General features: G+C 29.7%; 1 protein-coding gene across 3 annotated transcripts; it reads left to right on the top strand.

The window, feature by feature from the left end:
• Nucleotides 1–354: 354 nt before the first annotated feature.
• On the top strand, nt 355–11,891 carry RpS26 (ribosomal protein S26). Of its 3 annotated transcripts, none has more exons than XR_015429407.1 (4): nt 355–450; nt 957–1,134; nt 4,721–5,849; nt 6,912–7,072. XR_015429407.1 is itself a non-coding variant. In XM_016048849.4 (4 exons), exons 1-4 carry the CDS (start codon nt 448–450, stop codon nt 11,846–11,848), a joined length of 369 nt encoding a protein of 122 aa, XP_015904335.1. In that variant the 5' UTR covers nt 355–447; the 3' UTR covers nt 11,849–11,891. The 3 variants fall into 3 exon arrangements, 2 of the variants coding, with proteins under 2 accessions (XP_015904335.1, XP_071043250.1); XM_016048849.4 differs by lacking the exon at nt 6,912–7,072 and adding an exon at nt 11,798–11,891 and having other exon boundaries at nt 4,721–4,857; XM_071187149.2 differs by lacking the exon at nt 6,912–7,072 and adding an exon at nt 11,798–11,891 and having other exon boundaries at nt 4,721–4,866.
• Nucleotides 11,892–12,884: the final 993 nt, after the last annotated feature.

Below are 12,884 nucleotides of genomic sequence, written 5' to 3'. Positions count from 1 at the left end.
AAAAGTTGACACACAGTAGATTGCTTGCTTTTCAAAAGCTAAGAGAATATTCATACTGAACACAAATATAATCACATATGCGAATTCGGAGATGCGAGCGATTACCTAATTGGCGAATTTTTCACGGACCAGACGTGCGTGCGACTTTTCAGCAATTGCTCTGTAAGCATTTCATTTTGAGCTGCTGTTAGAGGCCAATTGCAATGCGATCGCATATGCGAATCACCAATCAAATCTCACACTGTATAAGCGTATCTGCGTATTACTTATTTTGGAGGCTCTGCACACAGCTAAAGCGGACAAATTCTAACATTTGAAAATTGCAAAAAATGGCAACACGTTCGTTCTAAACGTAAGCCAGAGCTCGTGCATGCGGCAACGTGGTTAAATTAGGTTATTTGATTGATATTTAATTAAATCAACTAGTTTTTTCTATTTTTAATTATCATGGTAAGTAGGTTTTATATAAATTCATTGATTTATTAACAATGTTTCATGTTATTCATTCAGTAAGAAATACGCGAATTGTGTCTGATAAGTGTTAGCAATGGACTCGTATCTATTTTCTGAATTGTTTGAATTCAAAATTGTTATTTGTTCCTTTTTTGGAAAAAATTGCTTCTTTTTTACCATATTTTTTTATAAACTTATTTAATTAATTTAAAGTTCAGATACTTTTTTTTATGAATGTACCTGTGAATCTCTATTTTTTTAATTCTGTGTTTTCTACGAAATCTAATTAGTCTTACTGAAATCTGATCAAAACTATAGATTATGCCTTTTATTTTCTGTAATTAAAATCAATGAATCCTTTTCTTAAGATTGACAGTTACTTTTACAATGTCAGTTCTCAGCTTAAGCATGTGATAATTGAACATTGATCTTTGTAGAACGTAGCTCTGTATGATATTACTACGTCATTATTTTCTGATACTAAAGTTCGTATACTTTTCTAGACTCAGAAAAGGCGTAATAACGGTCGTAGCAAGCATGGGCGAGGGCATGTAAAGCCTGTAAGATGTACCAATTGTGCTCGCTGTGTACCCAAAGATAAAGCCATCAAAAAGTTTGTTATCAGAAATATTGTAGAAGCAGCAGCTGTAAGAGATATTCAAGAAGCTAGTGTTTATGACAGTAAGTATTATGTGCAATATTTACCATTGAGTTTATTTTTTTTTAATTCATTGCTTAGTTATAATTTATCAAATTTTTATTGTCTGTTTGTCAGCTGATCTAATTTAGTAAATTCGTTACCACCCATCAGTGGTGGCTTATTTTTGTTGATAGTAAAGTGAGGTGTGATGTACATATTTGTGTATAAAATTGTTTATTGAGAAACTTTCTATCCAATGCGATGAATAAAAGTATGAAGTAAATATTGTCTAAAGCATCATTGTTATTGGTGTGGAAATATAGTTTTTGATCTGTCCTTTTACTAAGAATTGTGCTATATTTATTTCTAATTTTTATTGTATTAATATAAGTATGAGTCTACTTTATGGCATTGATTAGTAAATGTAATGGATTTTTTTCCATTTATGGTTTAAATGAGAGAGGTAAAAGTCTTATTTAATGTAAGATATCACTCATGGGTTGCAAAAGTTGAATTCGTGAATACCGTTTTTCCTAAAATTGAATTTATGAAGGTACCGCCAAACGGTAGTAAATTCGGATTGCACAGACCCCTGATTTTTAAATATTATATCGAATGATCATTTACTAAATTCTGTGTTTTAAATATTATATCTATTCACTTAGTGATATCTTTTAATAAATTTCGATCAAATATTGTTATAAAAGAATAATAATTGATATTTTTCATTTTTTGTTAATAAGACAGTGTGATAAAATTTTTCTTCGAATCAAGCTAATGATACATGTTACATTAATAAAACTAACATAGAAATTAGTGCAAGTAGGAAGAAAAAAGACTTCGCATCTTTCTATCTGCCCTGAACAAACTAAATCAAATATATATATATATATATAATTATATATATATATATATAATTATATATATATATATAATTATATATATATATATATATTAAAGAATGCAAGTTTAATTATTCTTGTACGATAAAAATCTGCCTTTATTAGAATTGTGTATACTAAATTAAATATATATAATAATTAGTTGCCTTTTATGAATTGAGGCTGGGATGTGTATATACCAGGGTTGGAGTTTTTGCCGGCAAAAAGGGGTTTTTGCCATGACAGTGGCAAAAAACTGGTAAGAACCGGCAAAAACCAAATTATCTATATTGCTGATTAAATATTATTACAAAATACTTGAAACAAATTTAAATCAATCCTAAGGAATAATAATTTTGATACAATACATGAAAAAATTATTTTTAACATATTAATAATTAATGTAAAGGCAATAATTTTTAAAAGATTGAAGGTTTTTGACCTCTTTTCATTTTAGAATCCTTAAATAAATGTTTTTTTACAAATAAATATTATTATTTGTATAATATTATTATTATTTATTATAAAAAATATTATTTGTACAATAATTAACTACACATCTTAATACATATTTTATGCTTTAAATTATAGTTATATTAATTTAAAATAAGTTCATTTCACTGGAAAAAGAGAATAATTGCAAATTTTCCAATCAATAATGCTTTAAACCAGGGTTGGAGTTTTTGCCGGCAAAAAGGGGTTTTTGCCAGGACAGTGGCAAAAACCTGGTAAAAACCGGCAAAAACTGGTAAAAACCGGCAAAAACCAAATTATCTAAATTGCTGATTAAATATTATTACAAAATAATTGAAACAAATTTAAATCAATCATAAGGAATAATAATTTTGATACATTACATGAAAAAATTATTTTTAACATATTAATAATTAATATAAGGGTAATAATTTTTAAAAGATTGAAAGTTTTTGATCTCCTTTCATTTTAGAATCCTAAAATATGTTTTTTTACAAATAAATATTATTATTTGTACAATAATTAACTACACATGTTGATAAGATATTTTATGCTTTAAATTATAGTTATATTAATTTAAAAATAAGTTCATTTCACTGGAAAAAAGAGAATAATCACAAATTTTCCAATCAATTATGTTTTAAACTACTAAAATGATACATTATCATTTAATTATGGAATAATAGTTTTGTTAATTTTTTTGTAATTATTTATATTCATAGTATATATTTCAATTTTAGGAATAATTTTGTATCAAAAATGTGTTTTTGTCCTCTCATCTTGGAAAATATAGGTTTTTGCCAGGACGGTTTTTACCGGTATTTACCATGGTTTTTTCCACCTGCGGCAAAATCTTGCCAACCCTGCTTTAAACTACTAAAATGATGTATTATTACAATATGATTTAATTATGGAATAAAAATTTTTTACATTTTTTTGTAATTATTCATATTTATAGTATATATTTCAATTTTAGGAATAATTTTGTCACAAATATGTGTTTTTGTCCTCTCATCTTGGAAAATATAGGTTTTTGCCAATTTGCTTGGCAAAAACCTGTTTTTGCAAGGACGGTTTTCACCGGTATTTACCATGGTTTTTTCCACCTGCGGCAAAATCTTGCCAACCCTGGTATATACTGTACGAAAAAATATCCTGCTTTTTTCCCTTGGTCTACTATAAGGCTTATTTTATGTAAATCACTGTTGAACAAAATCAGTTATATTAGTTTGACATATGTTAGTGAGTAAAATCAAATTTCGCCTGTGTGAGAAAATAGACGTAGAAGACTACATAATATTTTTTGATTAAGTATTTTATTTGTAATAAAAAGTTCTTAGTGGATTAGGAAACTTGAAATTGTCTGGGAAATTTACTATGAGAAAAAAGCATGAGTCATGGCAAAATGTTTAACTATGTTCTGTAAGTCTCTGAGCGAGCTTGTATGGCAGTGCTAAGTGGTTCAGTTAAAAGTGAGTCGTGAAATAGTATGTTAATTGCAAAGTAGTTATAAATGTATACTTATAATTATGTACAAAGTAGTATTATGTACTGTTGTACTTAATTACAAGTTTAAATTGATTTAGTGGTAACTAGCAGTGCTGGCATCATAAAATTTAAAAAAAATGTAGATAACAGCTATAAATAAAATGCATGTCATGTTATCTATATTTAACTAGAATTAACTGTGATGTATAGTTTTGAAATTAATATTGTAGAGGGAACATCTCTTAAATTACACCAAATTATGGCACTAACATGTTGCATTAATTTCATTATGTTTCATGTTGCATCAATTTCATTATGAGGGATGGAAATCTTAACTTTTTGAGATTTTTACCTGCCTTCCAATTTTCTTCAATTAAAAGAGTTCCCAGTTTTGTTGAATGATAAATCTAAAATCATAAATCGAAGAACATAGGCTTCCCTTTTTTTTTGCATATTTATTTTTTAAATACTTGAGAAAAGCAATTTTAACAATTAATAAATTATTTAATGCAACTGTTATTCTTTGTTCCCAAGCATTCAAGAAAGGTTAACAACTTTGTTTTAGAAAGTCCCTTTTCTATGTATTTATATTTGTGAATCTGTACTTTTGAAATCTAATACTGTTTTTTACTATTGTTATATTTAATCTATACATTTTTTCTGGCTTATGCTTTTACCAATTTATATGCAATGCTCCACTGTCGTGTGCAGGTATTTGCATAAAGTCATGTATGTGTTTATACCCATTTTTTTCCTGTTTCTAATCTAAGCTTTTTTCCCCTAGCTTATGCTCTACCTAAGTTATATGCAAAGCTTCATTACTGTGTTTCCTGTGCTATTCACTCTAAAATTGTAAGGAACAGATCTAAAGAAGGACGAAAGGATCGTGCTCCACCCCCCAGATTCCAGCGGCCTATGACGGTAATAAAAGTAAAATAATGTTGACGAAATTAATGTCACTTTTATTTTTTCCTGAGCAATAGTATTTCTTATATTTATCCTAATAATAATTTTTAAATAAAGTATGTGTGCTTAAGTTTGGTAAGATAGTTATCGTAAAGGGTAAGAGAGAAAATTTAAATAATTGTTTGTTTTATTTTATTAACTTTTCTGTTATTAGATTAAGAGAAACAGGTCTTAAAAAATTCCCAAGTTTTTGCAGTTTTAAAAATTTATAAATACATTAGTCTTGATTGATTCTCCCATAAATCAGAGCTAGTGATAAAAAATCAGTCTTGCTCCTTAACAATGACCAACACACACAACTTGTGGAAGAATTACTCCAATTGGTTTTACAATTACTACGCCTGAATGTTGAAGAAAAAATTTGTGTATTAAATGCTGAAACATGTGGACTGCATGTTTAAACAAAGAACATTAGAGGCGGTCTGTCTAGGTTTTTCTGAGAGGTACCTATTTTGTGAAAATTTAGATATAATTTATGAAAAATGATTTTAAAAGATCAACGCAGAAATATGGATATGGTTTCTTAAGGGATACAAAAATAAAATTCAAAGGAAAAGTATTTTGTGAAAGTAACGTTTTTCCTAAAATTGAATTTGTGAAGGTACCACTAAACAGTAGTAAATTCGGCCTGGACAGACCCCTGATTAGGCTATTATTTTAGTACAATTAACTTGATGAAGTTATATAATGGATATTGTAACTTTGTGTGATGCAGTAAATGTACACAGATCATCTAATTTATTAGATGATTCAAATATAATATATTTTTTGTTTAAAAACTGCTTTGTTTCCATTTATTTAAATATTTCTGAAATTTTAAGTTTTGGAATGTTCGAGGTAGGCTCGGTCCCATCCACATCAAATTATTGATGCTTGACTGTAGTATTAATTTTATTATGATAATTTAGCTGTATTTTAAAACAATTGTTATAATTTGTGATAATTAAGCTATCAGGGTTGGCAAGGTTTAGGACAGAATGGATTAATCCACGGTTTAAACCGTCCTGTCCAAAACTGTCTTAAACTGTCCAAAACCCTTTTACTTAAATTATGTCACAATTTTATCTGAACAATATCTAAGAGGTAAAATAAACATGGAACTAATAACATATTGATAATTAAATATACTAGAGAATATTTGTTTTTAAAAGTATAATGTTTTAATAATATTGTTTGACTCTTCAATTTAAACAAAGGAAGATTAATCAGTAATCAAGTTCAATTGGTCCTCTCATTCAATGGTACATAACTGAAGTTTGGGCTTGTCATACCGGTTAAAATATTAGGGATTAAGTGCTTGGTTCATCATAAACAGATCTATTTATATCTATAGTACTATTCAAGAATACTTTTATTTCATTCATGTTCAATTCTTTTAGCATAGTGGTGATACATCACCAGTGTCAGTAACTGAAGTTGATGTTATGCCCTTCAAAACTGTTAACACATTTTTCAGTTATTTTGTATTTTCAATTTAAACTAATATATTTATATTTAAAAAACATTTTTTTTAAAAATAGATGTCTTTTTTATCATCCTGTGATGCAGAAATTATAACATTTTTTAAAAAAAATATTGTGAAAAATTAAAGGTTAATTTTTGAGCAAATTTAGAATTTTTTTAAGGAAAATTATTATTTTTTAATATTGCCATATTTATCCTTATGCAAAAATATTATTTATCAGTATTAAAAGCATAATTATATTTAAAGGATTAGGTATTCACTTTTGTTGTTCAATGAATTGTGAAGCTTCAAAAATTATAAACCTTTTCCTATTATATTATATTATTTTCTTTTAATAAGTTATAGTAAATTGTACAAAAAATATGAAATATTTATTGATGCATGTAATTATTATGTGTACAATGGTTACACCTATAGAATTTTTACCTTTTACCAAAGTTCAAGGTTTTGGACAGTTTAGGTCAGTTTTACCCAGTTTAGGACAGTAAAACCCACATGTCCTGTCTAAAACCAGTTTAGGACGTCCAAAACCCCAACCCTGTAGGCTATATTAAATCTTTTAAAACAGTATATAATCAGAGATGGGATAATTTGCCGAAAGAGCAGTAGTTTGCTCCCCCCCCCCCCATTTTTTAAAAAAAGTCTTAATGCTTCAAGAACGTAATTTTTGTGTGGATCCAATTATTATATCCCCCCCTCCATAATTGCTGAAACCCTAATGTTAGTTGTACTTAAAATAGACTCCCCCCCCCCCCCGCAGTAGTTTCCTGAGAAAGAATAATCATCATGAAAAAAATAGGTGAAGCTTTGGCAGATGAGTTTCTTGGCTGTTGAGTTCTAAGTAGTGTCTTGGATTTTCCTCCTTGATGCGACGCATAGTAAATTTGCACATCTGTACATTATAATTCTCTAGACTCCACTAGTTCTTATTTTTGACCGACTGTTCCTGCTTTGTCTGTGCACACATTTGTACATGGTGCATCATAAGATTAATGTATTTTAACAATTGAAGTAAATTTGATTGAAGAACGCAAAGTGTGCACAATTGATGCTGCTGGAAAAATACATTCAGATTTGATTGGTTAAATAAAACAGTCAAAGTAACACTAAAACTGCTAGTAACAATCTTGGAAGATATTGAGGTGAAAGTTACTGTCTTATTTAAGATGATTGGTTAAGATGATTTGATTCTTATTATTAAATTTCTTTCATATACTAGTGATCAATATGTTTGAAATTATATTTAAGAAAATTTTAAATATCACTGACCAAATGCTCCTACCTCTTTTAATATTTAATATAAAATAAGACAATCTCGCAGTTGAGTTAGAAGTTATGTTCTCAGGGATGAGATTTTTCTGCTTTGTAGCAGATGTTTGAATTTGTCACTCAAATTTCAGCGTTTTTGTCAAAAGCTCAGATTCTCTAAAAACTTCACTTTTTTTTCTCCTTCTAAATATTCTTCTTTTTCTGTAAGTTCAAGTCATTAAAATAAAGTAATTATATTTATTTCCGATTTTCAAAGATAAACAGGAAATTCAAACTATGTTATAGCTGCTAATCCTCCGCATTTTTAATTATTTTAGCTATTTTTTTCAGTTTTTACGCACTAAATTTAAGATTTTCCGTATTCATATTTTCGTAATTCAGAGGTTGCTGCTTCCTGTTTGCTGAAGTGAAAGTAAACTAAATAATCATAAAAAAATGGCGGTGGTTTTGTGGTGAAAAAAATTATCTTATTCAATTAATGTTGTAAATTTTTATTTACTACGGCTAAACGAAAGCAATACAAACAACCCCAAGTCCAGAATCTGCTAATATCTCAATTCTTATTCGCTCCATTATAATATCTTACATTGCTATTCTTATTTTCAGGATTTAAAATTCCAATATCGCGATTTGTATTTGTTTCTTTTTTTTTGATGCAGTTCTATTATCAGATTTAGATTTTCAAATTTACTTGATTTAAAAGTTGCGTGCTGCGATTCTATTTGGTTGTAATATCATCGATTTTCGTATATGTACGTGATTTAAAAATTAGACATTTTGATTCTTGTTCTCGCGTTATAAAAATTATGCATCATTATTTGTATCACAGCTTCTACATATTATATATATTAATATATGCATATATATTTATAAATAATTTCCCCCATTTCCTTAAATTGTGTTTTTAAAAAAAAAAATTATTTATTGCATCTTGTTTTGAAAATTGTGAATTTATTAGCATCACAAATTTTTGTAAGAATGCCTTAGGGGCCATTCAAAAAGTACGTGCACAAAAAATGGAAAAATTTTAACCCCCTCCCCCTTCATACGTAAGGTCTCCCCCCCCATTAAAGTACGTACATTTTGTTAGTATGCCCCCCTTTTTCATAAAAGGTTATGTGAAATTTTGCAAGACAACTTTTTTTGAGAACTGGTTTACTCATTCTAACAAGTGGTCGCCGTGTCAATAAAAAAAAAAAAAATACAAGAACAAACATGTATAATACGTGTGTAGGAAGAAGTCAAATTTAAATTTGGTGTATGCTTATAATGTACATACTTCGTATAATACCTCCCCCTCCCCATCGTACAAAATAGCAAATCATTTCCCCCCTTCGGGATGTACATACTTTTTGAACGGCCCCTTAGTACATTGTTAGCTATTACTAATTGTACACGTTTTGAAAAGATTAATTTAAAAAATTTAGAGCAGAAAATATAGAAGTAATGTTAATATTTCAATGTGCAGGGATGATGTTTTTTTGCTTTTGCTGCTTGAATTGCTAAAAAAAAAAACTCCCTTTTTAAATTAGCTATCTTTGATGAATTGAATCCCTATTACTATTTAAAATAATGAGTAGCCGTAATACATAACATTTCAAGTTCATTCAATATCAATCATTACTGGAAAATATTGTAGTTTTGAAAGCTATAAAGATCCCTGAAATTTATATTGTATAATATACACCTATTTTCAAGCGCCTGAAACATGTCAACTGTTATTTCCTATCTGTGTATTTTTGAAGTGAATGGAGTTTCTTCATCAAATAAAGGGCTTATAGTTCATGTTAGATTAAGCTGAATTTTTACTCTTAATTTTTCTGTCTGACTGCATTGAGTTGGCAGACAAATTTGAATTTATGAAGATTGCGCTGTATATTTTCTCCATACATTTTGCTACAAGTACAATAAGTAGCCAATGATGTGGCCAAAATTATTATATGTTTATTAAATTTAGAATAACTTGCGATACTCTTTACTGAAGAGTTTCTTCTATTCCATTTTCATTAAATATAACCGTAGTTGTAAAATAAAACAAAATTTTTAAAGATTAAGCTTTCTGTATAGAGTGGTTTCATAGATTCCTAGTGTAGTAAAATCAGGGTTCCCACGGTCCTTGAGAGTCCTTGAAAGTCCTTGAATTTTTTTGTTGCTAAATTTAGGTCCTTGAAAGTGCTTGAAAAACGTCTTAGGTCCTTGAAAAACTTGATAGGTCCTTGAATTTGTCCAATACTGCCGGCGGCCCTTTTTATAAAACACCCGCGGATCTTTCTCGTTCTTTCTGTTTTGTTCCCGAGCTCTCGCATGGTTTTTAACGCTAACCGGGCCTAGCGTCTTGGTGTCTGCCAAGCGCGCGGAGCACAGCAAACAATCAATGCGTTCGGGGCGAGATTCCACTTCATCTTCTGTCGCATATGCTTAGATCTTTTTTCTTATCGAAACTGGAATACTCTCGAATTTCGTAACAATATGTACCTTGTAGTTTTCAATAAATTTGCCGTTTTACCATCCGCACTTGTCCTTACGTTTGCGTCATTTCAAAACTTTATTGTAAAGCGTATTCGCAAAGGCACAGCTTTGTATTTGTGTTATGTAGTTTAGACTAGTTATGCCTGGGAAGTGCTATTTTAATCCCCAATGGATGGATAATCAAGCTTATAAGGAATGGATTTTATCAATGCCCGAAAAGAAGCTCAGAGCCACCAAGTGCCGATTATGCATGAAGGAGATCGATATCGCGGAAATGGAAGAATCTGCTCTGAAGTCACACATCAAAGAAAGGTAAAACAAAAAAGCAGTCTCATGCCCTGAGTTCTCTTTTTCCAAAGACATCAACATCTAATTCATCTGGTGTAAATACTCCTTCAACATTGTGTGCCCCATGTGAAACAGAAACTTTAGTGGCCGAGGTAACATTGTCTTCTTATCTGGTCAAAAGGAATGTGCTTGATGCTGAAATTCTCTGGAGTCTGAAGTGCATCACTAGTAATTATTCATGTAACTCCTGTGAAGGGATTAGTAAATTGTTCTCCAAAATGTTTGCTGATAGCTGTATACCGAGACAATTTTTTTATAGTGCCACAAAGTGAGCCTATTTGGGCTTCTTTGGATTGGCACTATACTTCAAAGTGATTCTTATAAATGAGCTGAAGAATGTTGATTGCTACACTGTACTCTTTGAGACGTTAAATCAGTCTCTACAATCTAAGCAGATGGACATTATAGTAAGGAATTGATAATAAAGTTTGCACTAAGTATCTTACCTCCCAATTTATGGGTCATGGAACTGCAGAAAATATTTTGTCCTTTTTTTATTAATGCATGGATGATGGTTAAAAGCTCTCTGAAATACTTCAATTATCCATGGATGGACCCTATGTCAATTGGAAATTCTATTAGAAGCTTCAGTGTGAATTAAAAGAAATATTCCCACCAGGTCATATTCATTGGCAGTTGTGGATTACACATAACGAATATTGCTTTTAAACATGGTGAAAATGGGATATGTTCCTTCTAATTTTTATTTTCAGAAAGAATTGTTGCTGCATAACATTTAGAGAAGGTTATGTAAATTATGGATGAATAATTTCAGAAACGATGTTTAATAGAGGAGAGGAGGGGGTTATGGAATAGTCATGGAATATGGAATACCTAAGATTTAGCTCTCTTTCATGCAGCCTTCACATGGAAATACACAGGATTAAAGGATTTCACCATTAACACCTCATTTCCATTAGTTATAGATTGTGCTGAAAATGATTTTGTGAATTAATATGTAAAACCAGTAGGGTTGTTTTTAAAAAAATATAATTTTTAGTCCATAATACATATACTCTCTTCTCTCTATATAGGCAAAGCATTTAGGTATTATATTTGAAATTAATTATTGCCACAACAAGCATTGTTGCTTCTAGTAAAATAGAAGAGAATAATTTTTAAAATTGGTCTTAGATTAAGGTCCTTGAAAATTTTGTTGAGGTCCTTGAAAAGTCCTTGAATTTCAATCTCATCATAGAGTGGGAACCCTGAAAATACAGTTTGTTTGCCTAGATCTATGAATGAACTTTTCATTACTGAGTGTCTAATAATTTAATATACTTGTTTCTGTTTGCTTTAATAGTCTTGTTTTTCTTTTTTAATATCTGTTTTTTTTTGTTTTAGGATGCTGCCCCAAGGGGAGGAAATCAACCACGTGTTATGCCACCTAAATAAGTTTGTAAAAATTTTGAAGAAATAAAAAAAAAGTGACTTGACATTCTCTTTGTACAATGTGTTTATAATTTCAGTTTAATGTAGTTGTTCATATGAAAATCAAGCATAAAATTCACTATACTATAATGAGACAGGACATAAAGCATTTAATCCCTTGAAGAAAAAAATTTAATTTTTGTTGCATTTTCTTAGCATTTTAACTAAATTTAAGTTGAGGCAGTGATTAAAGTCTGATTCATTATGCCAATTCGGTTGAGTTACTGTTCAATTGTACCAGCTGACAATGTACCCTGGCATATCCCAGCTAAAATTTGCTAACTTAGCTGGAAATCCATTTGGTAATTGAATCAGTGTTGTACAAAGGTTTCCAGACTGCAAAATAATTCCCAGTTCTCTGCCAAAAGCGTGTCGCATAAAATAATATCCGACCAAGCTGGGCCATACAGGATCAGGATTTGATATCTTCGCTTTCGTTGAGAAGAGAAAAAATCTGACACTTTACAAATGGAGATGTTTAAATTGTAAGAAAACCCCTAATGGGGGAGAAAAAGAGGAATATGAGCCATGCTTAATGTACGCCTTTAAAATTGCCTAGTTTCTTTCTTAAAAAGCAAAATTTAAAGGTATCTTATGTACAAGGTACCTGGAAAGTCATGGATTTAGGTTGCTGAAAAATCTAATTTTTAAAATGGAATTTATCTCCTCCCCTCTTATTTCCTGGTGCTCCAAATATCTGAATTTGTAACTAAATTCCCACATAATTTATTAAAATGTTTTTATAGTGTTCTTTCAAAAAATGAACGAGAGAACTTTTCTAGAGTGAATTATCTTATAAACTTCTGATTTTAGAATTCATTTATTATAATTTTTTTTAATCAATTTAAAATTCTAGCTGAATCAAGCCAGTCAGTCATTGGCGATTCCTTTTTTCTTTTTTTTTATAACCGAAATGAGAACAGGAAAAAAAAATCGAGAGTATTTCCTCTCTAATGAAGAAAAAAAGTATCTTTATTCAACTCTGTCTTTAGTCTGTGTT

This window comes from Parasteatoda tepidariorum, chromosome 9 (assembly GCF_982258835.1).
Source record: "Parasteatoda tepidariorum strain Cologne lab strain chromosome 9, Ptep-v5.0, whole genome shotgun sequence".
Lineage (NCBI taxonomy): Eukaryota > Metazoa > Arthropoda > Arachnida > Araneae > Theridiidae > Parasteatoda > Parasteatoda tepidariorum.
Note: the sequence above shows the minus strand (reverse complement) of the source record. Positions and strands in the feature narration are given on the sequence as shown.

What these genes read in the sequence shown, in the direction of transcription:
- RpS26 (XM_071187149.2), top strand. An exon ending in AGAAGCTAGTGTTTATGACA is followed by an intron (nt 1,135 to 4,720) that starts GTAAGTATTATG and finishes TTTTTCCCCTAG; the next exon opens with CTTATGCTCTACCTAAGTTA. An exon ending in GGCCTATGACGGTAATAAAA is followed by an intron (nt 4,867 to 11,797) that starts GTAAAATAATGT and finishes TTTTTGTTTTAG; the next exon opens with GATGCTGCCCCAAGGGGAGG.